General features: G+C 45.2%; 1 protein-coding gene across 3 annotated transcripts in view; it reads left to right on the top strand.

Annotated features, from left to right (window-relative positions):
• Nucleotides 1-316: 316 nt before the first annotated feature.
• Sulf1 (sulfatase 1) overlaps nucleotides 317-27201 on the top strand; it is a 72917-nt gene continuing 46032 nt past the window's right edge. For 2 of the 3 annotated variants that reach the window (XM_051158997.1, XM_051159015.1), the window contains exons 1-4: nucleotides 317-504; nucleotides 10753-10992; nucleotides 19540-19691; nucleotides 22297-22466. In XM_051158997.1, coding sequence (XP_051014954.1) covers nucleotides 333-504; nucleotides 10753-10992; nucleotides 19540-19691; nucleotides 22297-22466 — 734 coding nt within the window. In that variant the 5' untranslated portion in view covers nucleotides 317-332. Of the gene's footprint in view, nucleotides 505-10752; nucleotides 10993-19539; nucleotides 19692-22296; nucleotides 22467-27201 lie in introns of those variants that run through there. The other variant, XM_051159006.1, reaches the window with a different exon arrangement.

Raw genomic sequence — 27201 nt, 5'->3', positions numbered from 1 at the left:
TAATCAAGTACTTAAAAACCTCCCCGGCACTAGCGAGAATTTGCTACTTGTGACTCACTTGCAGCACCCCACCCCCCATCCCCCCTACCCCCCCCCACCCCCATCTGCCAGACTGCCTGCCTGTCAGCTCTGGCTTATTTGCAACAAGTGTGTTTGGGTTTGGATCTCATTTTCACCCCCTCCTTTCCCTTTTTCTCTTGACACCTCCTCCACTCCCTACACCCCGCCACACACACACACACACACACACACACACACACACACACACACACACACACTCCCAGGAACCTTGAAGACTGAGGCGTTTTGTCAGCTTCGTTGGACCAAGTACGATGAAGTATTCTTGCGGGGCTCTGCTGCTGACGCTGCTGGGCGCAGAGCTGCTGGGGAGCGTGTGTTCCACTGTGCGGTCGCAGAGGTTCAGAGGAAGGGTCCAACAGGAGCGGAAGAACATCCGGCCCAACATTATCCTCGTGCTCACCGATGACCAGGACGTGGAGCTGGGTGAGACCCTGACTTTTTCACTTGCCAGTCTCTTTATTCAGATGCTTGCCAGAGCCTCCACTGTACCCGAGGCATTAGTGGGCCTTTAGGGGATGGATGCTTTATTGGCTGCCGCTAACAATCACCTAGGTTACACGCTGAACTCATACTGATCGTAAACGATTTGATTTGTTTCAACATTACTCTCCCGCTATTGTGATTTTAAAACATACTTTAAAACAGATTCTTTTTTTTTTTTTTTTTCAAAAGGGAGCCAGGAGGATGAGAGTAAGCTTGGGATGCCACAGAGGTCGGGGGCTTGGTCTTGTACTTTAAACTCTGGACCTCGGGCACAGTAGCTCACACCTGTGACCTCAGTGCTAAGGAAGTAGGGATGAAAGGATCTGGAGGCCAAGGTCAGCCTTAATTGACTATGTAGTAAGTTGGAGCCAGCCCAAAAAAAATAAGACCCTGTATCAAAAAAGGAAGAGGGGAAAAGTGAAAAGAATGAAGTGTAATCTATAAAACACAAGTGTGCCAAGGTGCGTGAGAGTGTGGCTCTCTCTGGATATACAAGAAGCGATGGATACAAAAGGCATTTTCAACGGTTATAGAGTGACTTAACCATTCACACAGCTTACTAAAGTTAACTGTGGAACTGTCGGTGACTGGGCTTCAATTTTTGGTTTTATTTGCTTATTTGTTTGTTTGTTTGTTTAGACAGAGTCTAACAGTGTCCTTTGCATCCTTGTGGTAACTCACCACGGGTAGCTTTGTACTTTTGGAACTGTGTCTTCCTGTGTTCGTTCGAGAGCACTGAAATGACATGAGACAAGGCTTAGCGGCTCCTGCTCACCTCTAACCTCTTGCTGCCTTTAACTGTCTGGCCCTGCACCTTACTTGTGAGCCCATAGCCAGGATCTCCCAGTATGCCCTAAGACAGACACAAAGTTTGCCCTGATGACTGTCACCACCACGCCCCATTTTCATTCCTGTACCCCAATTCTTTGGTCTAGGGCATCAATCAAAGGTGCCTGCCTGTGCTGTTCTATCTGACCATAGGGAGAACTAGGGGGAGGGGGCTCCCAAGGTTTGGTCTTGAGGACCAGACCATGGAATCACAACAAAGTTAATTCCTGGGGTTCGGCTGGGGGTGAACATACTGAAGGCCAGCGGGGATGGCCTTCCTTGAGTCTGCTCTCTCGTTTCATATTTAAAAATGAAAAATATATTGTTTTCAGGATCTTTGCCAGAATGAAAGGTCATGCACATATGCTTTAGGATGTATGCTCCCAGCCTTGAGTCTGACTTCATCTTCCCTCGTGGTTACTGCATTCGCATGCAACTGGCATCTCTAGACCCTTCTTGTTCCCACAGTATCCCTGCCCCTTCACAGCCATCCTACATCCCGTGGCTAGAGTTACCCTTGAACTACTGTATCAAGTCAACCTTGGGTTAAACCGCTTGAGTGATGGTCACTCTTTCTCCTGTAGCATGAGCCCTGTGGACAAGTTAGCTGAGGCCTCCCAGCCCCAGTGGGTCTCAAGGTCTCCCATCCTCCTAACATCTCACTCTGTGCACCGGGCAGCAGCTTTGGCTTATGAAAAGTATGCCTTGACTTCCACTCCTTTCTCCCGTCACACATCTTGGTGGGTCGTGTCGTCTCTACCTCTATCCCCTGTGTCTACCTGGAGAAACACTACCTGCTCATGCGCGGCTCAGGTGTCCCCCGCTTGACCTTGGTGTTCCATACAAAACCATCCTCCCTCTGTGACCCCCTCATCTGATGGTGCTTTCCTTTACACACCCTCTTCTGTGCCTCCAGTATGGTTCTGTACACCATACCCTTCCAGGTCTTTCTCTCCCTCACACCCCAGAAGCCAGCCAGGGGTGTTTCCTTTATTCTGTGGTCTCCACATTAGACTGCACTGGGCGTTCAGTAAACTTGGCGTGAATATGTATCAGTTTTGAACCAGCTAACCCAAATTCTATGCAGGCCTCCATCACGACCTTCCTCGTTAGAGCCACAGTACTGGCTTTAAAATAAACCAAGGAGTTACCTGCTACAGTTTTTAAATAGAATTAAAGTTTTTTGCCCTATTTTACAATGTATTCATTTAGTAAATATTTATGAAGTAATTACCAAGTACTGGATTCTCCTGGGTGTACAAAGATAAAATTGCAAATCAGGGTTATTCAATATCTGATGGGAGTAAGATGGAATCTCAGAGTTGTTTTGATTTGCATTTCCCTGATGACTAAGGAGGTTGAGCATTTCTTTAAGTGTTTCTCGGCCATTTGATATTCCTCTGTTGAGAATTCTCTGTTTAATTCTGAGCCCCATTTCTCAATTGAATTATTTGGCCTTTAATTTCGTGAGTTCTTTATATATTTTGGATATTAGACCTTTGTCAGATGTAGGGTTGGTGAAGATCTTTTCCCAGTCTGTAGGCTGTCGCTTTGTTCTCTTGACAGTGTCTCCTGCCTTACGGAAGCTTCTCAGCCTCATGAGGTCCCATTTATTAATCGTTGACATTAAGGCCTGGGCTGTTGGTGTTCTGTTCAGGAAGTTGTCTCCTGTGCCAATGTGTTCCAGGCTCTTTCCCCACTTTTTCTTCTAACTGATTTAGTGTCTCTGGTTTTATGTTGAGGTTTTTAATCCACTTGGACTTGAGTTTTGTACATGGTGACAAATATGGGTCCAATTGATTTTTCTACATGTAGACATCCAGTTAAACCAGCACCATTTGTTGAAGATGCTATCCTTTTTCCATTGAATAGATTTGGCTTCTTTGTCAAAAATCAAGTGACCATATGTGTGTGGATTCATTTCTGGATCTTCGATTTGATTTCATTGATCCACCGGCCTATTGCTGTGCCAAGAGCTGTTTCCTTATTTTAGTGCAAGTGGGTAATACTGCTTTGGAAATGTGTGTGCAAGGATCTTCAAAACTTCATTTTCGATTCTTCTGCAAAGGAAAAAAATTCTATCCAGAAGTGGGATCAATGGCTGGGTTATATTTTAATTTCATCTCTAATATTCTGGGAAATAGTGTTTTCCATAGCAACCACACTGTTTTTACATTCTTTCCAGCTGTGCACAAGTGTGAAAATTCCTCCAGTTCTTTATCTACACGTGTCATTTCTGTTTGTCTGCTTTTGTGTTTGTTGTTTGTCCATTGTGACAGGTTTTGTCTCACTGTGACTTTGATGAGTTGTGCTTTATTTGGGTTTTCACTTTTACATGTGAGTTTCTTTGTCAAGTACTCCAATAGCCCATTGCTTTGGTAATTTTTCTTCCTGGAAAGCTACAAGCTGTTGGCTGCTAAGCCTCCAGAAAGCTGATTTAAAGAAAAATTATAACATTTTTAATAGAACATTTGTCTTATTTGGAAAGAATGAAAGCATCCTGATCCTGTCTGGAAAGACAAAGACTGAGCAGGGCTCTATTTACAGCTTAAGGATGAAGCTGGGAAGCAGAGACACCCATTCGGTTTGTCCTCAACTGTAAGGGCAAATAAATGAACGAGTACTTTGTCAAGGGAGGAAGGTAAACAAGGAATTCATTAATGGATGTACCAGAACCTTACACGTGGCTTCAGAGGACCCTCATCTACACTGCTGTGAATGAATCGTGTCATCCCACCCATTTGGGCAGGATAGACAGCAGTCAGCATCCCAGGACAGAAGACCTGCAGAGAGTTCATGACTCAACCAGCATCCTCTGATTTGGCATTCACTTCCTCCAGAATTTAAGGAATCCCTGATTTTGCCTTTACTTCCACCCATGCAGGTGCTTAAGATGAGGACTGAAAGATGTTTATAGAAACCAGTTTGTACCAGCAACTTCTCTGTTATCTGACAGTGCTCTCTGATCCCTCCACCCTCTCTCATCTTCTTTCTGTCACTAGCAACACACCCCTCACATACCATTTCTTTTCCCAGAGGAAGAAAGCTTGGAAGTGATCAGTGTGAAGCTCAGGGTAACGGCTGTTTCTGGGAGGGTAGGCAGCAAGGGCACTCACAGCATCCGTGTTTATTTTGTCTCAAGTCCACGAGTGTACTAGTGTGTGCGCGCCTCTGTGGGTGTATGTATACGTCTCTGTGCATGTGTCTCTGTGTGTGTGTGTCTCTGTGTATGTATGTCTCTGTGTGTGTCTCTGTGTACGTCTCTGTGTGTGCATGTCTCAGTGTATGTGTGTGTGTCTGTGTATGTGCCTGTGAGTGTGTGTGAATGTATGTCTGTGTGTGTGTCTGTGTGTGTGTGCCTGTGTATGTGTGTGCATACGTCTGTGTGTGTATCTCTGTGTGTGTCTCTGTGTATGTGCCTATGTGCATATCTCTGTGTGTGTGCATATGTCTCTGTGTGTCTGTGTATATGTTTCTGTGTATGTGAACCTGTGTGTGTGTGTCTATGTCTGTATATGTGTACTTGTGTGTGTATGTATGTCTCTGTGTGTGTTTGTGTGTCTCTGTGTTTGTACCTATGTGTCTGTGTCAGTGTGTCTGTATGTTTGTGTATCTGTGTGTATATTCATGTGCCTGTGTGTGTTTGTGTCTGTGTGTATACCTGTGTGTTTGTGTCTCTGTGTGTGTGTCTGTGTGTGTGTGTGTGTGTGTATGTGTAGCTTCATTAGATTTAATAAAGCAGATGTGTGATTCATTCTGCTCTTGCTTGCACTTTTCAAGTATTTTATACATCAAAAGAAAGAAATTTTGGGATCTTTGAGAAACTCTTAGCTTTCTTCAACTAGAATTAACAAGATGGAGAAGAGATGCTCCCCCTCTCTCAATTAGTCCCTTGGTCCCAATTTGGGACGCAGAACACTGTGGACTGGACCATGATGTGACTCAGCATGGCAATGCTACATTCTTAGGACTTGCAGTGACCTACTGGTTCCCTTTCTCTTAGACCACAGTGGAATTAAGCCATAAGCATGTGGAGGTACCTTGCCTGTTTAAAGCAGAGAGCTATGGAGTTATTTGTCCGGGCCAGGCAAGGAGGTGTCTCATGAATGTAATCCCTTCATTCAGGAGGCGGAGGCAAGGTGGATCTCTGTGAACTTGAGGCTAGCCTAGACTACATAAGTCCAAGGTTAGCCACCATGCTGTCTTAATAAAAGACCAAGACTTTAAAATACTGGCTGTTTCTTCTCCCCCCCCCCCCTTTTCTTTTCTTTTGGCTTTAAGAAAAACCTGAAGAGTGACAATTGCACTCCTCTGAGACAGCCACAGGCTAGCCCCCTAAGAGGCATGTCAGCCACCCCCTTAGGTGGGATTTGACTCACCAGGACAGCTAGCTCCTCTCATTCCCTTTTGTCTCCCAATACCATACCAAGAGCCTGCCCCTTCGCGCTAGTTCACACTGCTGCATTGAAGGGCCAGAAGAGAGTTCTATAAACCCAAGTCTCCAGTGAATGTGACCTCTAAAAAGACAAAGGCCAGGTGGGTTCCTCACATCTGCGCCTCCACTTTTGAGCCGTGTCTGTACAGGCCTGCAGGCAGGCCTATTGCTCCTACAGGCCTGGGCATCAAGGACTTTTGGCTTTTCTTTGGTGGGGGAGGGGAGGCAGTGAGCTTTAGTGACCTGGAAACATTCCAGACAGATTTCTTCTCCTTCTTATCTCCTTCCTTCCTAGCTTGCTTTCCCCTTTTGGTTTTAACTGAAAACACCTTGGTTTCCACCACCCCCGCCCATTCCCCACTGGATAGCTTTGGCAGAAAAATATACTGCTTTATAATTTTCCTCGTAATTTTACATTAAATTATTCACTCTACCAATTCATTCATATTTAATATGGGAATTATCATTGTTGAGGATCCCAGTTTTTGCCACACAAATGATAATGGTTAGCCAGAGAACTCATGCTGCATTGAAGGCAGTACCTATATATTTAGTCCAAACCTTACCTAATAAAAAGACCATGGTGCTGACAAGCACATGCTTGGGTTGAAATGAGCAGAAGGCAAGTCGTATCCACAGGAGACTGGACGTGAGCCCTCAGCATCCTGCCCCAGCTGCCATTCCTGCTGCTTCTCTGCCATGCTGAACTCTTATCCCCCTGGAATGAAAGACTAAATAAACCCTTCCTTCTGTGAGTCACCTTGTCATGGTGTCTTATGTCAGCAACAGAAAAGTCACAAAGACAGAGCTCCAACAACTAGCAAGCATATTGGATGCTGAGATCCCACACTTAAAATGGAATACATATCCTGCCATTTACTCTAGACTATTCATAATCCCCATTATCATGTAAATATGTTATTTATACTTGTTGTACCATGTTTAGTTTGGGGAATGATGACCCAAAAAAGTGTCTTTATATGTTCAGGACAGTTTTGGGTTTTGTTTTGTTTTTTTGTTTTTGTCTGTCTACTGACTTTTTTTTGGATCCTTTTCATATTTTTGAGTGCTTTCAATCTGCAATTGGTTTGAAAACCCCAATGGGAACGCCACAGATTTGAAGTGTCAACTGGGCAGCTGTAGCAGCAACATTCCTGCATCAAGGGATCTCATCATAGCATCAAAATGTTCACTTCCTGACAGCCCCTGGGAATGAGTAAGGAGAATGCCTCCTTATGGCAGAGAAATACAAGCCCAAAGAGGTTAAGTGACTTGCTCAGGCTACTCCTCAGTAACATCTGGATGTTGTTTGTTCATCTGTTTTGGGGGGGAAGGGGTAAAGTCTCGTTATGTAAGCCAAGCTGCCCTTGAACCCACAGTTCTCTTTCCTAAGCCTCCTGAGAACTGAGCTTAGCAGTGCACAGACACTCCTATTGGTGTTTTATGACCTGATGAGTTTCGGTGAACATTGTCAACAGCAGTTAGTGGGGCAGGCATCAGCGGTCCATAACAATGTAAGGCTATGTGACTGACAGTCATTACTCAGTGTGCTTGGCGCTTCCCTCCAGGAACGTGCCAGTTGAGAGAAACAACTCAAGTGTTTGTCCGTTACCGTCTGAATAGTCCCAGAACTTCCCCTATGGAGGCAGCTGTTGCTGTGCCCATGATGGCAGATCCACCTACAAGGCTCACCTCCCTCAATTGGGCCTCACAGTGCATGTGGCTGTGAGGTAGGATACAGGCACTGGGGTCTGCTGCCATCTCCCCAAGGCCGGAGGAAGCAGAAAATGAGAGTGCAGAGGGTAAGAAGTTGTTTGTGTGTTTCCAGGTCTTGAAAGAATCCGCACCACAGACAATATTGAGGCTAGTGGATGTCGAGGATCATGGCTTGTGAAGCTGGGTGCTTGCCACTGTGTGGCCCTAGGTTTGTGGCCTAACCCTGTGTAGCTGAGCAGCGGCAGATGGACCATCACTGACAGCCTCACCACAAACGGTTCCTGTTAGGATCAAATGGGCTTGAAGTGCATAGGAGGAAACTGGTTGAGATTACATCCCGTTTGTTTTCAGTGTGTCTTGTAGCCTTGCACGTGCAGTGGTCTAAGCCTCTTAGATCACTGTGAGGGGGACGTTCACCCACATCTTCCCCAGCTCCTTGTTTCCCTGGTAACGTGTCCAGCCTTACCTCCTAACTTCAAAACCTGTCCAAGCGTGGGTCACTACCAGACAGCTTCAGCATGCTAGGAGTGCTACAAGTGTGAGGTCTCAGTCTGCAGCTCAGATCTGATCTCCTATTATCTTGCCTGTGTGCAGAGATTCTGTGATTAAATGTTTTTCTGGGGGAGTGATTTAACATCCAGCAAGTGTCACCCCAGAAGCACATCTTCACAGAGAACCGGAGCTGGAAGCCTTGGTGGTTAGTTCATGGTTAGCAGCTGCTTTGGGGAGTGACTTGAGCCTGTGTGCTGGTTAAAAGCAAGCCAACTGCAGCAGGAATTGAGTAGGATCACAACACAGCCAACAAGGCAATAGTGAGTACAGGACGAGAGAAGGAGAATTCAGGCTGAGCGATTCCTCTAACTATGAACTAAGCTAATGAAAATTTAACCCCAGTTTTGCTATTATTTTTCTCTTTCGGTCAGATTCCCACGCCCACCCTACATTTGCAGGCCAAATGCATCTGTGAGCGGGAGGTGGCCAGTGGGGATGCAGGACCTCAGATGATGGCCTCCAGCTGCATTCCTGGTTTTTTTTTTTTTTTTTTAATTTGAACTTAACAGAGGCCCATAAAGGAAAGTCTGAGAGCTGCTTCTTTGCAATAGACTATTAGGCAATGTTTGCTGGTTTTCTTAAAGTCAAGACACTCCTGAGAGTAAGCACCACACGCACCTAAAGAGGAGAGAGGAGGAGACCCGAGGACATCTTCGGGGCTTTCAACATTCTCATCTCTGGTCATCAATTCACGTTTGGGATGCTTCCACTCTGTGATCACCCAACACAAATGTAAACTGCAACCCTGCCGAAGCGCATTTCTCTTTGATCTTCTGTGAGGCACGTTCTTTTCAGTTCCTTCTTCATCATCAAGGAAAACATTCCCTTTCCAGATTTCTTCTTAGGCTGAAAATTGGCGCCATTTAGTCAACTCGCAGCATACCTCTCCCACCAAGTAAAACAGCATACCTTGCGTCGGCTTTCGTGAATCCTGCCCGTCCTGAGCGCATCAGGGCAGCATGGCTTCAGCAGCCCACACACCATCCCTGCTGTGGCAACACCACTTCTCGAAGCTTTGCTCAGTGCGTTCTTTGTGCCTGTAACAAAGACTCTATCTGCCCTTACTATGTGGCTCTGATGGGATCCCAATGTGTCTGCCTGGCATCCAAGCTGTTTGCACTGCTTCTCGGGTCCCATTTCATGAAGAAAATGCTCCATATTCCTTTCCAAGCCAGGAAATCAATGAGCCCTTCACAAAGCTCTGCTCATCCCCCCATCACCAGAGCATCAGCCACACTGCCCTCCCTGTGTGTGTCCCCAACAATGCACTGCTCCCCTCCACACCGCAGTCCTTATTGATTTACAGAGAATTGCCCTCCCCTGCCCCTTTCTTTCTTTCTTTCTTCCTTCCTTTCTTTCTTCCTTTTCTTTCTTTTTTTTAAATGTGCTACACTCAGGGCAATCATCGTTGAGCGCTAAGGCTGCTACACTGGTCAGCATGAAGTAGGAGTGCACTGTATGTCACGTACTAACTACCGACGGGTGCTTGATCACCAGAAGATAACCAGAAAGAAGAAGCAGTCCGGAGCACCCTGCCCAAAAGCGTATTTAAGTTCTAATGAGACCCAGTTAGAAGCCCCACCCCCCACCCCGCCTGTGTCCTGTGCATCATGTGAATATAAGATGCTAAGGTGAAGGACTCCGGTCCACTGTAGCCTCTCTTCATTTGCCTCTGTGTGTTCCATTCCCTTCCTTACTGAAAAGCATAGACTTTCCTCCTTTTCTATGGAAGGAATGCAGCCTGATAGAAATCTGAGGCTTCGGGATTCAAACGCAGTGAGCTTGGCTGTGGGCACTCTGCAGTATATTTCTTGACAGGTCCTGAAAAGACTACTGAATTTGGCCTGTGCCTTTCTGCGGGAGGTGGACGTGTTTCAGCTGCAGGAAATGGATTGAGGCAGATTTCTTTTTCTTCCTTAGAAATCTTGTCTTGCTATTTCATCCTTAAGGTTATAATGGGCTATTTTACATTCGTGCACATGCTTTTGACCAAGTAGACAGCCTAGCCTTAAAAATGGCCTGTAAACTGACCAAGGCATAAAGCAACAGTCTTACCCAGAGAGAAACACAGGCAGACATTAGTCAGTTTGCCAGATGATGCCAAATTACCTCGAAGATACCTTCCTTTCCCGCCCCCCCCCCTCCTTGCACTCCTCTGTCTCTGGTTACAGATATTTTGGAGGATTCTTTGCTTAGTAGGAGGTTTGGGTTTTGCTTTTCTGCCTTTAGGATTGAAATTGAAATGCTGATCTGCTACACTCGGGTATTGCTGGGCTTGGCCAGGGTTTTGATAGATACTCTGTAACAAGCCATTGTTCTCCAATGATCTTCAAAGGCTCCTGACACTGGAATCTCCCTCCTATCTGAAAAGTCTGGCTTTAATTACACAATTAGACCGCATGGGTTTTTTTTTTTCCTTTGTGGTTAAAGAGGAGAGAGACTGAAATGTACTGTTGTTCTATAAAACGCCTGAGATGTTCAGATCCCAAATGGTCCGTTTTGTTCTAGAAATAAGAACTGACCAAATTACAGACTCCTTCACACAGGGGAGGGAAACTCATAAAAGGAGAGGGGAACAGAGGTACTTGAGTGACAGGGCATGTGTGAGTCCCCACAAGGTTCGTTTTGCTAACGAGTGCCAGAACTCTGCCTTTCAGGCTCGCTGCAAGTCATGAACAAAACGAGAAAGATCATGGAGCATGGTGGGGCCACCTTCACCAATGCCTTTGTGACCACGCCCATGTGCTGCCCATCACGGTCGTCCATGCTCACTGGGAAATACGTGCACAACCACAACGTGTACACCAACAATGAGAACTGCTCTTCTCCATCGTGGCAGGCAATGCATGAGCCTCGGACCTTTGCTGTGTATCTCAACAACACAGGCTACCGAACAGGTAAAAAAGGAGGGCGTTTCTTCTACAGTCCTAGATGAGGGAGACTGGCCTGGGTACGGTGATGTGTGAGAAGTTCCAGGAAACTCAAAACTGAAGAGTCTAGCTTCTCTCATCTCTGCCTTGGCCCATGCACTGTTGCTATAACAGAATCCACGAGACAGGGTAACTTACTGAAGAAAAAAATAGTCTAAGGAGCACAGAGTCAGGGGGTCAAAAGTACAAGAATATGCTGGCAGCTTCCAGCAAAAGATTTTGTTTGGTTGGTTGGTTTTTCAAGACAAAGTTTTTTTCTGTGTAGCCTTGGCTGTCCTGGACTCGCTTTTTGGACCAGGCTAGCCTCGAACTCACAGCGATCCGCCTGCCTCTGCCTCCTGACTGTTGGGATTAAAGGCGTGGGCCACCGTTCCTGGCTAAAAGATTTTATTCTCTATCATAAAATGGCAAAGAGTGAAAGAACAAGTTAAGTGCACTCAGAAGGCAGACAAACACAAGAGTGGCCTCACTTTCTAACAACCTGCTCTGCAGGCAACGTCCACTCCTGGGAAAGGCACTGAGTTCCTCTTAGCAACCTAATTGGATCTAAAACACTCAACTTTTACAGAAGACAAGCACATTAACACCAGAATAAAAAAGTATTTTTACCTCTCTGGAGACTGTATCAATGTGCAATCTCTTAGTAAAAATTCAGAACTCTCAGTGTGAAAACGGTGTTCCCATGAGGTGCTCCCAGCAGGTGGAATATTCCAAGGTAACATGCCACGAATGAGGTCACATTCCATTCACAAATCTCAGGGATCATGGGAAAACTTGGGTTTGCTTAGATGTGGGTAATCCCTACTGGTTGTTCAAGGGAAATTACCAAGGGCTGTTTTGAACCGCTCAGCACCTGCCCTGAGCCCTGGGTCCAGTAGATGAACCAAACACCTTATCAGATGAATGAGTAAGCCAGTCCTGTGGGCCCTCCTCATCCATAATTAGTGGGAGGGACTCTGAGTGTCTCATTTGTGGGTAAAGATGAAGAAGAAAGGCTTCCTGGGAGCATTAGCCTCAAAGCCCTCAGTCTCCTGCACTGGGCACTGCTCCCCAGTTTTTCCAGCACTTCTTTATAGAAGGAAGTAGGGTGTACATGAAGGGTCTGCATGGTAAAAAAGTAAGGTTTGGAGCTCCACCCTAAAAACCACTTAGATTTATTGATAATAATTGAAGATGGCATGAAAAAGGCTTATTGAAAATAATTTTCAGGCTGACAGACTCTATGTCTTTTCAAAGTTTAAAACTAAAGGACTTCAGATAAGAATTCTCTTGGATCTCTTTTTAATATTTCCCACCAGGCTCAGGAAATATGTAGTCATTTCCTTTCTTACAGCAAGCCCCGTGGGCACTTAGTTCTTGTTATTTATGGATGAAATTATTGATTGTGCATATGCTAGCTCCATCACACACAGGCATCACGGGATCCGTATTCACAGAGGAACACCCGCCCCCTGCTATCCCAAGGGTGTTTCCTTCTGGTTAGCAGGGGGTTATGGAGGGTGCCTTCTCCTGGCATGTCTTCTCACATTAGTGATCTAAATTTATGGGACGTTTCATCTAAAGTCTCTCAGGCAATTTGCAAATACACCTAGCATCCTTGCAGGGCTCCAAGATGGCAGCTGTGCTTGGCAGCTGTGTTTTATAACTGAAGTGGGGCTTTCAGGTACTGTGCGACCAGCTCAGAGGCAGGTTTAAAATGGTCCCCTAACTCCTGGCTCCTGACTCTAACCACCAAATGTGTTTTGCTCATGAGAGGCATGTGAAATCAGTGCCATTGCTGTTCCCAGGCTTGCTGTAATTTAGTCCCTAGTAGAGAGCATGAAGCTGGGAAAACTGGAATTCTGAGACCGTCCAGAGTATCGGATGGTGTTTGTGCTCAGGGCTGGAGCTGCTCCGGGGGACGGAGGATTTGCTTAGAGCAGCGCTTAGGGTGTGTTGATTTGTTTCCAAGACAAGCCAGGGAAGGTTAGGAAGAAGGGAATGGGCTTCGTTGGCTTGCCCACTCTTGTCCTGGGCACTTCAATTAATCTCACCTGGTTCTTATAAGAAAGCCTGGAGGGGTCTATAGTACCAATGAAGAAACCAGGACTCAGGAAGACTGATTGCCAAAAGTTTCCAGAACCCTTTCATTTGTCTTTTAAAGCAGAGTCTCCCGTGTTCTAGGCTCACCTCATAGTCACGACTTTGAACTTTTAATCATCCTTTCTCTATCTCCAGACTGCTGGGACTACAGGCATGTGCTGCTATGTCTGGATCATGTTTCTATGCATGTTATTGTCTCCTGCTTTGTTCCTATGTTCTCATAGAGACATAGAAACCAGTAGGATGCAGAACAGTGGTACCCAGTCAAGCAGAAACAAATGGTAGCACCTACCTACAGGTGTGGTGCAGTTTGGCTCACAAAGCACAGGCTGTGGAGTCATAGGGAAAGGCTGCGTGGAACTTCTCAGCTGCCTGATAGTAGAGCAGAAATGGACAGATCCCTTGCAGAGTTCATCGCGTCACCAGCATGAAAGCCTTTGACCTGTAGGTGGCACGGTGTACTCCCGGGCTTGTGTCAGTTGGATCGTGTCACGCTCACTCTGTGCTGGCTTGGCTAAAACTAGAAAGTGTTTATTTAAGAGTTTTGTTTGTTTGATTGCTTGCTTGCTTGTTTGCTTTATAGCCCATGTTGACCTCTCTAATGCTCCAGTCTCTGAATGTTGGCATCGTAGACATCTACCTTCATATCTGGTCATCACAGAGTTTAATCTCTTATTTTCCCAGGAACAAATTTATACCTACAAGACAGGGGTGCTTTTGGGAATAGAGGCAGCACCAGTGCTTAGGAGGGCAGGGCTCAGCTCAGAACATTACCCCACTTGCAGAGTTGGGTCTAGGATAAAGCTGTGAGTACCAAACATAAGGCACCCCAATAAAGACTGTTGGCCATTCTCTGAAGCCTGGCTATCCTGCGTTAGCTTGGGGTTTTCTCCAGGGACAGCAGACCAGCACCTAGAAACAAAGGCTGATTCTAAAGCCAGCATCTTTCCAAAACTGCGACACATAGATAATAACAGAATTCATAGGAAGGGATAATCGATCGTCCTCTCCTGCATAACAAATTCTTTCAGGGAAGCAAGGACCCTTCCAAACACGTAAGGTAAAGAAAGCATAATATTCACCCAGGGGCAGGGATGTAGGTGAAGGGAAGAGCATTTGTTTAACATGCATGAGGTCCTAGGCTTGGGCTCAGCATCACAATCGGTGTTGGAGATCTGTGTGATTTAAAGTTTATTGCACTAACTAAGGATGCTAAAAGTAGTAAACATCGAACCCCTACTCTGATCTGCCCAATGGACAGGACATTCTCCACAGTTATGTGGAGAGTGGGGACTGACTCTGACATGAACTCTGGTGCCCCATATTTGACCACCTCCCCTTGGTGGGTAGGCCTGGTGGCACTCAAAGAAAGAATAAGCAGGCTACCAAGATGAGACTTGATAGCCTAAGACCATATAGTGGGGGAGGAGGTCCCCCTCAGTCGTAGACCTAGGGGAGGGGAATAGGGTGAAAGGGGGACAGAGGGAGGAACGGGAGGATACAAGTGATGGGATAACAATTGAGTTGTAATCTGAATAAATTAATAAAATTAAAATTAAAAATTTTTTCTCCAATGAGAAAGATAAAAGTATCTGAGAAAATTGGGAAACAAAACCATCATTGTGACAGTAGTTACTGATCTAACCATGAATAGGGGCTGCAAATTAAGAAGCTGGGGGAGGAGATTTTAAGTTGACATAATTATTTATAAGACACTAAGCTAGTAGGGAAAAATAATGTGTAATCAATTGCTGCTTGCCTAATTATGAACATATTACTTGGAATATTTAGCTGTAGACAGGAAAAATAATGGAGGAAGCTGAGATAATGTGACACGTAAATGTCCATCTAGAAGGAAACACAAGGCAGCAATAAGTTTTATGAAAACAGCTCCAAGAAGACAAATTACTAAGAGGCTTATTTTGGGACACATCCAGAATACATGGATTTAAATGAAATGAATTGATCCAATATTATATTTACCCTTGTATGACATGATTTTCCTCTTTCAGAACTTAGGCATATTTTTGGACTGGTTGTAGCCTAAATGTTTCTAACTTTATTCATGGAAAATATGAGTCTACCAGAGCTTAAATGTCCAAGAAGGGGAAAAACACAGCACTTCGTCTATTGCACTTTGTCCTGAGGAATGAAGTGAGAAAGGCCATGGATTGTCTACCACACAAAAAAACGAGTGTTCTGCCTAAAGTCTGCTAAGAATTATGACAGGATAGATGTTAGTGTAAAACTTAGCCCAAAATTGTAAGGTTTAAAAAAAAATCACTCGCGGTTGAGAAGCTGCACTGAATGCAAAGGAAGGAAAACGATGCAGAGCTGAAGAGCTGTGGCCACGGCCCACTCTGCTCTCAGGCTGTTTGAAAGACTCGGGGCATTTTTCTGACATACAGTTCTCTTTCTTGCCCAAAATTACACTGCACTTCTGCTTTGCTCACTGAAATTACCTTGTTTCTTTCAATTATGTTATTAAAATACAATTATAAATAGTATAGGAAATCACATGAGCTGAACTTTTGATACATCCATTCTATTTCAGGCCATAAGTGGAAGGAATCTGCCATGAAATTTTTAGTTAACTAATTCATTGTGTGCTGATATCTCACTATGCTGCATAGGCTGGTCTTCAACTCCCATTTGTTGTTGTTTGTTTGTTTTGTTTTGTTTTGAGACAGAGTTTCTCTTGTGTAGCCTTGGCTGTCCTGGACTCACTTTGTAGACCAGGCTGGCCTTGAACTCACAGAGATCTGCCTGCCTCTGCTTTTTGAGTGCTGGGATTACAGGCGTGCAGCACTGTGCCATTCTTAAGCTACCCTCCTGTGTCTGCCTCTACTACACACATACACTAGTGCCCTACTTAGCTTTTTTTTCTATTATAAATCACTTTACATAAGTTACCCATTTTCTAATGTTCTATCTTTTTTACAGATTTATTTTCCTTGTAACAAGCGTGTTTATTTACTCTCTAGTAAAAGACTTAATTAAATTTAGAGTTTTCTAAGGTAAGACAAGCTTGTGTAGGTTATGATGTTATAGGTTTTTGTTTGGCACATAGACGTGAAATGTTACATACATGTACTGTGTCACAGCATAGTGGGAGGACACTGAAGCCTAGGAGAAAAAGAATGCTCAAATGCTTGCACTCCATCTGAGTAAACCAAATTTATAAATACAAATGTGTAAATCACAGTTTCACTTGTTCTTCGATTATATCTATAGTTATTACAATGAAATTCTGCTGTAGGCGTTAAAATGTCCAGGAACACGTCATTCCCTATACTAAATGAGACTTCCTGAGCATCAGATCGTCTTACAGTTACTATTACTGATGTTTTTTAAAAGACTTTTCTTCAGATAGTGAATACACAGTTTTATAAGTGTTATGCAATATGTGGTCTTAGCAGGAAATAGTACAACTCACGTGCGTGCTCACACACACACACACACAGAGAGAGAGAGATAACCCCATCTTTCTTAACTCCCCATCTTCCAACTCTAACCACCTCCCTAAACAGGTGTGAAGGCAAGTGAGGTGATATCTAAAAGAAAAGAATGGAACAGAAGGCCAGGGTGATGCTGGGTAACCCTGATAGCACGAGCTTAGTTGAGCTGCCATCACCAAGGGAGAGAGAAAATTCGGTGCTTATAACCAAGCTATGGAGATGGTAATATGGACATGAAAATCAAGTCCCCTTTAGAGAGAGACCTAGATGAATAGTACACATGGACCAGAACGATTCAAGGCCCAAGTCATCAACCATAGAGCACTGCCAAGAAAAGAAGCCAGGGAAGGTTAGAGATGAGTCTCAGTGGCCAGAGGCTCCAGCGATGGGTGCTGCAGCCTGGGCCTGGGCCTGGGCTCTCTTGCAGTGAGTGAGATAGGCAACAGGGCATCTGGAATCCTGAGTACATTTGTCACATTCCATTAACACAAAGACACGGAAAACCTGGAGGCAGTACTGAAGGCAACAGCAAGAGCTGGTAACAGACTTGAGGGAGTCATGTATAAGGGATGGATTAAGACAAAGGGCAATCTCTGTGGTAATGGTGAAAAATGGTACAAAGTGACCTAAAAAGTACAGCCGTAAGGGAAGGGCAGGCATGACTGGGCATGGCTTCCTGCAAGTGGAGGACACTAAAAGTAGCAGGAAAAGTTTTGAAATTAATTAAGGAAAATGAGAACTACAGGAGAGAGAATTTTTTTATAAAATAAGTCATATTGGGGGACAAAACCCAAAACAACCTGTATAACAAGGCAGAACTATAGAGCAAGGTGTCCATGAGCCACCAAAAGGTAAGGTATTTTAAAATGTGGGGTCATGGTGATTCTAACAATCATATGAGAAGCCCCCAGTACAAGCCAAGCATTACTTTGAGTTCTTGACCTCTGGACCAGCCTCTTTGGCCCACACAACACCCAGCTACCATGCTTCTCCTTCAGGACAGTGCAAGAAGGAAGAGGTAAGGAGCTGCCCGCAGATGCCTGCCTGGGAAGCTTGCTTTCAGTTTCACGTTCCAGTTGCTATGCTCTTTTACAAAACTCTTTGAAAACAAAAGGACAGAAAAGTGAGGTGAGTGAGCCCCTAGGGATGAGGAGGAAGGCAAAGAGAGCAAGGCCCTGGCTTATTGGGCACTAGCTCCCAGAGCTATCCCTTTCGGAACTGAGGAACTGGCAGGATCAAGTCTCTGGTCTGCTTCTCCTTATACCGAGTTAGACCTCATTTTGTTAGAAGAGGAAAATTATTTTGTAATTCTAGCCCAGGGAGGAAGCCAGGAATGCCACGCAGTCAAGCCTCTGACACTTTGCTGAGCACTCATCAACCTGCTTGGGAGCCAGGCTGGATGCTCTAGCTCCCAGACACTGGCTAGCTGGGCTACGTGGTTGGTTCAGGGAAGAAACTAGATTGCTGTCCTTTCTTTCTTTCTCCCTTCTTTCCTTCTTTTTTTTTTTTTTTTTTTGTGATTTTTTAAAATCTATTTTATGTGTATTGGTGCTTTCCTGCATGTATTTCTGTGTGTCCATGCTGGATTCCCTGGAACTAGAGTTACAGACAATTGTGAGTTGCCATGTGGGTGCTGGGAATTGAACCCAAGTCCTCTGGAGAGCAGACAGTGCTCTTAACCACTAATCAGTCTTTCCATTCCCCAGAGTGCTGTGTTTCCCAGACTCAAGTACAGATTGTTTTCAAAGTAAATAAAGCTAAGGAGTCATATAAACTTAAGATGCCTTAAGGAACGATATTCTACAGAAACATGTTAGAAGAACAATTCAACTTTTAAAATGTGTAATTAAAGTAACACACACACACACACACACACACACACACACACACACACACTTGTTTAACGTCCAGAGTTTGTAGATTCTCTGGAATATACTAGGTCCATGAGGCTCAGTGTGAGAAGCATTGCTGGGGTCTTGTACTACACAGGGATGAAGCATGATCTCTCGTGTACCATCAGGGTGAGCCATGGGCATTCCTGGCTATAATCTTAGCACTTTGGAGATAGTCATAGAGATAGAAGCAGGAAGATTGACAGTTCAAGGCCATCCTGGGTCACATAGCCAGACCCTGCCTCAAAAGTAAGTGTGTGTATGTATGTATATATGTGTGTGTGTATATATATATATATATATATATATATATGATAGATACATGATAGATGAATGATAGATAGATAGATAGATAGATAGATAGATAGATAGATAATAAAAACACAAAGAAATTTTCCATCAATAGGGACAAAGCTTACTCAAGAGCGTTACTGTGTCTGCAGGAGGACAGGAAGGGTGCATTAGAACCACCACGGGGTACAGAACTGTGGGTACAAGACAAGTATTTGAGTGAATCAGGATTGACTCTGGCCTTGATTCATGATCAGATGTGGATAAGGAAGACAGTGGGAATCAGGGTGCCTTTGTAAGTGCTGGACTCGGTGAGGAAGGGCTTGAACGACGAAGATACGTGAAAAGCAAGGTGAACTTCTGGGGTGGGGGGTATGATTCACCACTCATAGAAAAAGCAAGAAAACTTAATTTTGTCACAGAGAATAGGTTTCAGTGTTCCAGCCCTCACACGGCAATCACATGGCAGATCTCGCTCTGGCTCTTTCCCAGTTCGTCCAGTCAACTGACCAGATGGCTATACTCTGCTTTCATTGCAGAATTGCTCCAGAAGCAGATCCCTAAGAGTGCACTGGTCACTGTAATCCATGCGTTTCTGTCCCACTTACATGCATTTAAAAAACAAAGCATGGATGTCACCTCGACAAGGCCTGAAGGCAGAGGGCTGTCAATGCTGTCATCGGATGAACTCCCATCTCGCCGTCATTTTTCAAGTCCTAATTTCATACCTCCGCATTTGTTTATGATTAATCACCTCACGTGAGAAAATAATCTTTCATTCCCCATTGCAGCCTTTTTTGGAAAATACCTCAATGAATACAACGGCAGCTACATCCCTCCTGGGTGGCGAGAATGGCTCGGATTAATCAAGAATTCTCGTTTCTATAATTACACTGTTTGTCGCAACGGCATCAAAGAAAAGCATGGATTTGATTATGCAAAGGTAATTTCCAGTGTAAAACGGCATCAATTTGTTTCTGCACATAATGGGGAAAAGGCATTTCCAGGGACTTAGACTATCTGCAGAGACGGGCTTTCTGTGTTCTCACAGTGTTCGAATGAGAGATTTTAAGGCAATTTCCAGCTCCAGACGAGAGAGCCTCTAAAGGATCAGTGTTTTTGTCTAGAGAGCCTTTTTTTTCCCTTCTCCCTCATCAGGATGAAAGGCAAGCAGTCTTTGATGAACGTACCATCAGGAAAATCATACCTCCTTCTCTCTGTCTTGTGAGAATTTTTGTCCCCCCCCCCCACCTCGAGAGCTTGTCCACATAATCAAATGTGCATCTCGTACTGTTTTGCTTTTCAGTGGCTGCAAGTATATTTTGTCTGTGGCTTCAGCCTTCCACATGAGAATAAGAACAAAGTGGTGTGGCCAGGAACCCTGGGACATTGTGTTAATTGCTTTTACCCCCATTTGACCAAATGTAGCATTTGTGACAAGGACATCTGCCCCGTGACAGTGAGAGTTCATAATAGTCTAAAGCTGTCAGGCTTAGGATGGCCAAATCAACCTAGAGAAACTGTCCATGGTTCCCAAACAAGTAGGTGCTAGATTTTAAAACTTACAAAAGCAAGCCAGACACAGTTGTGTATCTATAATCCCAGCTCTTGCGAGGCTGGGGGAGATGGGTGGCAAGTTTGAGCCAGTTTGAGCCAGTTGGGGCTGCGTAGTGAGTGCAAGCCAACCAGGAGTACTTGGTGAGACGGCAGCTAAAGCACAAGAAATCACAGAGATGTTCTTATGGTCCTTAAGTTCAATTTTTTAAAATGAGATGATAAAAGCAGAGGGAGGAATAGCTTTAAATTCAGCTTGGTAATTTTTCTAAAATATTCTTTTTCCTGCTGGATATACCCATCTGATTTTCCTAGAAATGCCCCCAAACCAGCTGCATCTAGCAAACTGTTTGAAAGGCATTTGGTAGAAAGAGAAGGGAACTAGATTACTGTCCCGCATGCCGGTGTCTGTGCCTGGACCGATTAGAGAGCAATGGGCTTGGAAACAAATAGGGCGTAAATAAGTCCGGGTCTTTTCTAACCTCTGGAAAACAAATAAATTCACCAATGCTGCTGATAGACTTCCACACATCAAAGTCAAGTGTCCGGTCAGCAGGGACCTTGAAGGCAAATCTGAGCCACGTCCTCATTGTCAAAGACAAGAAAACTCAGCTTGGAGTAGTTCAGCCACTCGCGTGTCTGTCCTGGGTCATTTCCCTGGCTGGGGACAAAACCAGCGCAGCCAAACGATGCAGGCCACGCACACTAATTGTCGTTGCTGTCCCTTTCGATCTGGGGGATTGGCTTCTCACGCTCCTGGTTCAAGCTATTAACCTTTTATTCCCTGTTGTCCTAAGGAGAACAAAGTAGTCATACAGTTCGCTCCAAATACTAACTCAGCGCAACGTGCTCATTACCACGGCTGATTAGGTGCCAAAGACAACTGTGTTGGAAAGGAGCGTGTATGCGTGCGTGTGCACGTGCATGGGGCGTGTGCATGGGCGTATACGTGTGTGCATTCAAAGGCATTAAACAGACTGTCACATGGAAAGGTGGGGGCAGCCTTCGCACTTGTCCTAACAAGGGCATATGACCACAGATTTCTTTTCCCCAGCACTGCCCTTTGCAGCTGTTCTGGTCCATAAATCCACAACATGTGACCAGCTGTGCTGGGAAGTGTTTGGCTTTGTCATCACCACTTAAGAGTTTCTGACCAAAGTTTACACTAGCGTTTCAGGCCAGTGACACACACAGAGGAAGCAGGTGCCTTAATTAAAGTTCCCATCTTCTCTCTCCTCTTCCTTCTGTTTCCTGGCTGCCCACTTCTAAGCTTGCATCACGCCACATCCTCTATACTATGGGTTAAGTCATTTTTATTTAGCAGTTCAAACTCGAATTCAGCAGCTGGATTACTTTCTTTGTATAATTAACGGTATAAGCTGCAGGAAACCAAATGCTCCCATGTTTAAGTGTCCCAAACCAATGACTTGATAAACTATTGCAATTGGTCCCTGTGATTTTGACAATGCCTTGGGTTTGATGGTGGTGGATCGGTAATTTGTATGTGTGCCACCGTGTGTGTGTGTGTGTGTGTGTGTGTGTGTGTGTGTGTGTGTGTGTGTGTGTTCTGAAGTTATGAATGTGAGTGGGCGTGGGTGTTTCCCGCCCTCGGAGCAATTAAATGTTTTGCCAACTAATTACGTCAGTGGAACCTGAGAGTCAGATACGTGCCCGGTGTTTCCCATGCTGTTGAATTTGTATTGCCCATTTTAATCGTTATCTTGGGCAAACCCAACTTGCCTCTTTTCTTCCCTAATTGCTAAATTGTACATATCTTTTCCCCCTTGTTGCTAAGCTAGCTATCCTAGAAATGAGCAGCCGCCCGTTTTTCTCGGTTCTTGGAGGTGGCTGGCTCTTTGGGAGGCTCTCTTCCCTCGCACGCTTTAGACCTTAGCCCTAGACTCGGCGGGTAGATTCTGAGAAAAGTGGTGTTCAAATGTGATCTTGAATCTCAACCTTTGTAATTTTTGTTTTGTGTCAAATGTATGTTTCAGGATTACTTCACAGACTTAATCACTAACGAGAGCATTAATTACTTCAAAATGTCTAAGAGAATGTATCCCCATAGGCCCGTTATGATGGTGATCAGCCACGCAGCGCCCCACGGCCCTGAAGACTCCGCCCCACAGTTTTCAAAACTGTACCCCAATGCCTCCCAACACATGTGAGTAGCAAAACCAACAATGAACCCTGCAGAATAGGGGCCTTGCCTGTGCTCCCCAACTTACCCTCCTCCTCACCCTACTTCTTTTCCCTCTGCGCAGCCCTAAGGCAGTAATGCCAGCTTCGACGTGTCAGGATGTGAAAACTGAGGTATAGAAACGCCAGGCTTGCAGTAAGAGAGGTTTTGATTGGGGAACACTGTTCCAGTGTCTGCCAGTAGCTGACGGAAGAGGCTCACGTCGGGGAAATGAGGGCAGTTTTCACCTAGAGTTCCTTTCAGTGTTGTAAACGATATTCTGGAGTATGGCCTAATAGTACAAATAGGGTGGGAGCGCTTTGCTTTGCATAGCCACAGTGCAGCCCCCTCTCTGCTCTCTGGCTATAAAAACGTGGCTTTATGTTCTTTCCTGGGCAACACAGGAGCAGCTTGGCTGCAGATGTTCAATTAGGCTTGTGCAGAAGGCTACTAGAGTAGCTTGCCTGGGAGGCCCTCTCAGGTCATGGCTTTAAAATAACCTAATGTTTCATCTTGAGAGGAGGAGGCGGGGAGACTCAGGGGAGGCCCTCGTGGCAAAGAGAAGCTGGCGGGAGAGAAGAGGGCTGCAGTGTGCTGATAATCCACATTGGCCAACAGTGGAAAAGGCTAGGTGCCTTGGCAGCGAAGAACACAATTTTGCTGTTGACTGTCAACACAGTTTCTTCCAAATTTCAAGCCCAGTATGAAACCTTCCACACAGAGCAGCTGGTACTGGGTCTGCAGAAAGCATGCTCATTCATAAGGAACCATTATTCCCCAACCTCCAAGATTGGTTCATGATCTACCTGTGCTTAAATACCCCCCCCCACCTCACCCATGCCCCCAGCCATCTCCCCTAGGTTTTTAAGATCCCAGACAGAAAGAAACTTAGGGAAATAAAGAAGTAACTACTGATGGAATTGCCAGGCACACAGAGTCCTGGCAGGAAGTTTTATTTTTATTCTTACTTAGTATCTTTCTGTAACTAGCCTTCCTCGGTCACATGACCAAGCCTAACCAGAATGAGGTCAGAGCTGACTTAGACCAATACACAGGAAGCAAATTGGGTCGCCTACTGAATGTGCTCAGGAGGATGCAAATATGACGTAGACATCCAAGACAGTTGCTGCAGCGGCTGTTTTGGACTCAGCTCTACGGACAGACTTCTTCCCCTGCTACCCTGCTACGGACTCTGCAGGCGGATTTCTAAGCGAAGCCTGTTAGCAGGTGGCTCTCTGGTGTAGCTCAGTCACAGAGTCAGTGCACAGCCGGTTCCAGGGAGGAGAGTGTCTCTCAGGGTTCTTCAGTAATGACTTGAAACTCGCCTTTCCCTCCTTTTTGACTCACATGGTGAGGCTTCCCTTGGTGAATCAGCAGTCGCACATTCCTATCCTAAGATGACTTTCTACAACCCCTATACTTTAAGGGAGCTCTCAATCTGCAGACGAGGCCTTGCTATGATATGGCATTCCCTGGTTCCTCAGAGGTCTGCCTGCCTTTGAGGCATCAAGGCTAGGTCCTAAGCCTAGACAAAAACAAGCCAGTCAAGAGGTCCTGACAGCACTTGCTCATGGAGAGGAGTCGGCTTGGGGCTTGAGAGGAGGCTTTAAGTAGCAATTTTGACTAGAGCACACCTTGGACTCTAACACTGAAAGTTATACTTCGAACTAAGGAAGATCCCGATGGGTATCCCCCTTAAAAACCAATAAGCTAGGATGGGAATCCAACCCCAGCTTATGTTAATAAGGATTTATTTGGCAACACAGCCATGTTTATTTGAGATCCACCAAATGGAGCCTGTGACATGGTCTGTAAGACTTATAGGAAATTTGCCCAGTCCCACACCTTACAGGGATGATGGGAAAGTGTCCAGGTAGGCATGGCACTAGTAGAACCGGGAGTGTAAAGTCCACAGCACCACTCTAGGGAAGGCATTTGCATCTTTTGGAGGAATAGACTAAAGAGTATTCAGGGTGGACCAGGATGGGGAAACATTTGCAGGAGAATCTACAGCCATGCCGGCGATGGCGGCAGGGACAGAGTATAGCACAGACAAGGCTCACTGCACGCATGAGGTATTCTAGGACAGTCGTTCCTCAACCTGTGGATCACGACCCTTTTATCTGTCTCCAAAAAAATGTTTACGTGATGATTCATCACACTAGCAAAATTACAGCTATGAGGTAGTAATGACAATAGCATTGTGGTCGAGGCTCACCAAAATGTGAGTGACTGTATTAAAGGGTCACAGCATGAGGAAGGGTGCGAGCCACTGCTCTAAGGTAAGGCATGCTGTAGGGGCTGGGGGCTGGGGTACAGATAAAGCTCAAAGGAAAAATGGTCACAAGATATTGGCAATCTCAGTTAGCTTGTATGTAAGTCAGGTAATAAGAAAACATGAGCTGGCTTGATCATTTCCACATGGGCTCTTTCTTTATACGTCTAACAAGCCAGCTGTGCCCTTAGCACTGACTCAATGAAGTAAAACCTTCATGAAAGTACTCCGGCCTGAATCGCAGGCAGTTTCTTTAGCCTTGGAGCCTCCAGGGGGCTCATCTGTAAGTGGAAATAAACAACGAGGCACCTTGATGTGATGTCACACACAAGACTTTAGATAGGTGTCAGAGGTAACGTTTCCACACGGGGACATAGAAGCCACCCTGTTGGTGTTCTCCCTTGTTGGTCTTTTTCTATTAAGATCATCCATACGCCAATGTCACTATGAATGACCCACAAATAGTGTGATTCTATGCTGTCTAACTTACGGTTTAAAGAGAGCAGGTAGAGAAATAAGTCTACATGGGGCCATGGTGACAGGATAATCCCTTGACAAGCTAAGCATTAGCTGCGGAGGACCTCTTACATATGGCCATTCTAAAACAGAACAGATCTGGCCTGTCATTTTTTTCTTCCTAGTTGTACATTTTTGCCCTGGGCAAATGCCAGGTGAGGAGTCATGCCTAGCCATAGGAAATGAGCATGCATGGGTGATTCGGTGTCTTTGCCACTAGGACTTGGGTTTTGTTCACACAGTTTGTAGAGATCCACATGCCTCCAGCAGGCCACGGAAGCTTCGAGTTCCTGGCTGCTGATAGAGGAAGGGAGGGAATGAGTGTGCAGGTTCAGAGTTCAGGCCTCCAACAAAAAGAGCGAGACAAATTGGCGACAAGCTGCAGATTCTGATGCACAGAGCTCCGGAGAATGGCTGGCTTTCCTTAGCAAAAAACATCAGCAATGCAGTCGAGGGGTGACAAGCAAGCAGTGAAGTGCTCTGCAGAGGGCCTTGGCAGGCCCTGTGGAACCAGCGCGGAGCTGGAGGCTCTCCTCTGGTGGGGGACACTGGTCATGTGGACACTGTGCTTCAGGTCTTCCTAGGTGGCCAAACATCACCGGATCCCTTTCATCCAGCCCTGAGCTGTAGCTATCTGACCCTCTTACACTGGAGAGAGTGGATCAAGTTTCCATGGTGTTTGCTTCTCTGACAAAGAGAGAGGCCCATTCAATATCGGCACACTGGCTTTACAAACTGAGGGGAGAGGTTACGCCTCCCAGCATAGAATAGGAGCGGATTAGTGCTCCCTTGTTCACATGGGGGGTCCTGTTTAATCAGACAGTAGCCCAGCCTGTCTTGGCCTCCAAGAAATACAAGAAAGGCTCCAGCAGGGAAATCCACATAAAACTCTTAGCATGAAATCCTTCCCTGTGTGGAGCTCCCGCTAAGCTTTCAGGAGATACTCCCCACGCCTGTGATAATGTACCCCCACACCTTGTACCTCATCAGCCCTGGATGTTGATTTTTAATTGTTTCAGTAGGTGTTTCTTCCATACGTCATACAGAGAGAGACAGTCAGACAGACAGACAGAGATGGGGAAGGGAGAGGGAGACCGAGAGACAGACAGATAGAAAGAGACACAGAGAAATACTGGGGGGGGGGGGGGCAGACTACTAACCAGAGCTGTAAAAAAACGTCCTTTCTTTGAGCTGGAGAAACATTGAGCAGTTAAGCGGCCTTACTGCTTCTCCCAGAGGACCAGTGCCCACGTCTCATAACTGCCTATAACTCCGGCTTCAGGGCATCTGATCTCCCTACTGGCCTCTGAAGGCACCTGTACTCTACATGCTCTTAGCCCTCATAAACACACACACATATTAAAACACACACACAATAAATCTTTATAAAAATGTCTTAGCCTGAAAAAAATTAGTACTTTTATCTCTTTCACAAAAACTATTAAAAGTTATGCTTCTGAAGATGAATAATTTAAATATGCCATACAAATGTCAAATTTGGGCAGAACTGTTCCCTTTCCTATAAACCTAATCTGTTCTTTCCATTTTTCAATGGACCCCTATGCACCCAAACTCCTGAACTTGGCCGTGTGACTCCAGAGGAACACAATCACGTGAAACATCCCATGAATGGTGTCCTAAAAGCTTTGCAGAGACAAAGCACCTCTCTAGCTCCTGGGATAGGGAGCCTGAGCCTGGCTCCTCGTTTAGTTGTAAAATTAATTTCTGTTTACCAAATGAATCATGTTGAGCTTACCAGCTAGCTGACATGAAAATATTTTTAAGATAGTACTAGAATTCTTCAAAAATATGTTTTCAGAATTCAACTAGCATATGTATAAAAATATAAATGTATATGTAAAAAATACTTAATAAAAAATTAAAAATCAAAAAAGTTCAACTAGCAATTTAATTATAACCAGCAATTTT

This window comes from Acomys russatus, chromosome 2 (assembly GCF_903995435.1).
Source record: "Acomys russatus chromosome 2, mAcoRus1.1, whole genome shotgun sequence".
Classification (NCBI taxonomy): domain Eukaryota; kingdom Metazoa; phylum Chordata; class Mammalia; order Rodentia; family Muridae; genus Acomys; species Acomys russatus.
Note: the sequence above shows the minus strand (reverse complement) of the source record. Positions and strands in the feature narration are given on the sequence as shown.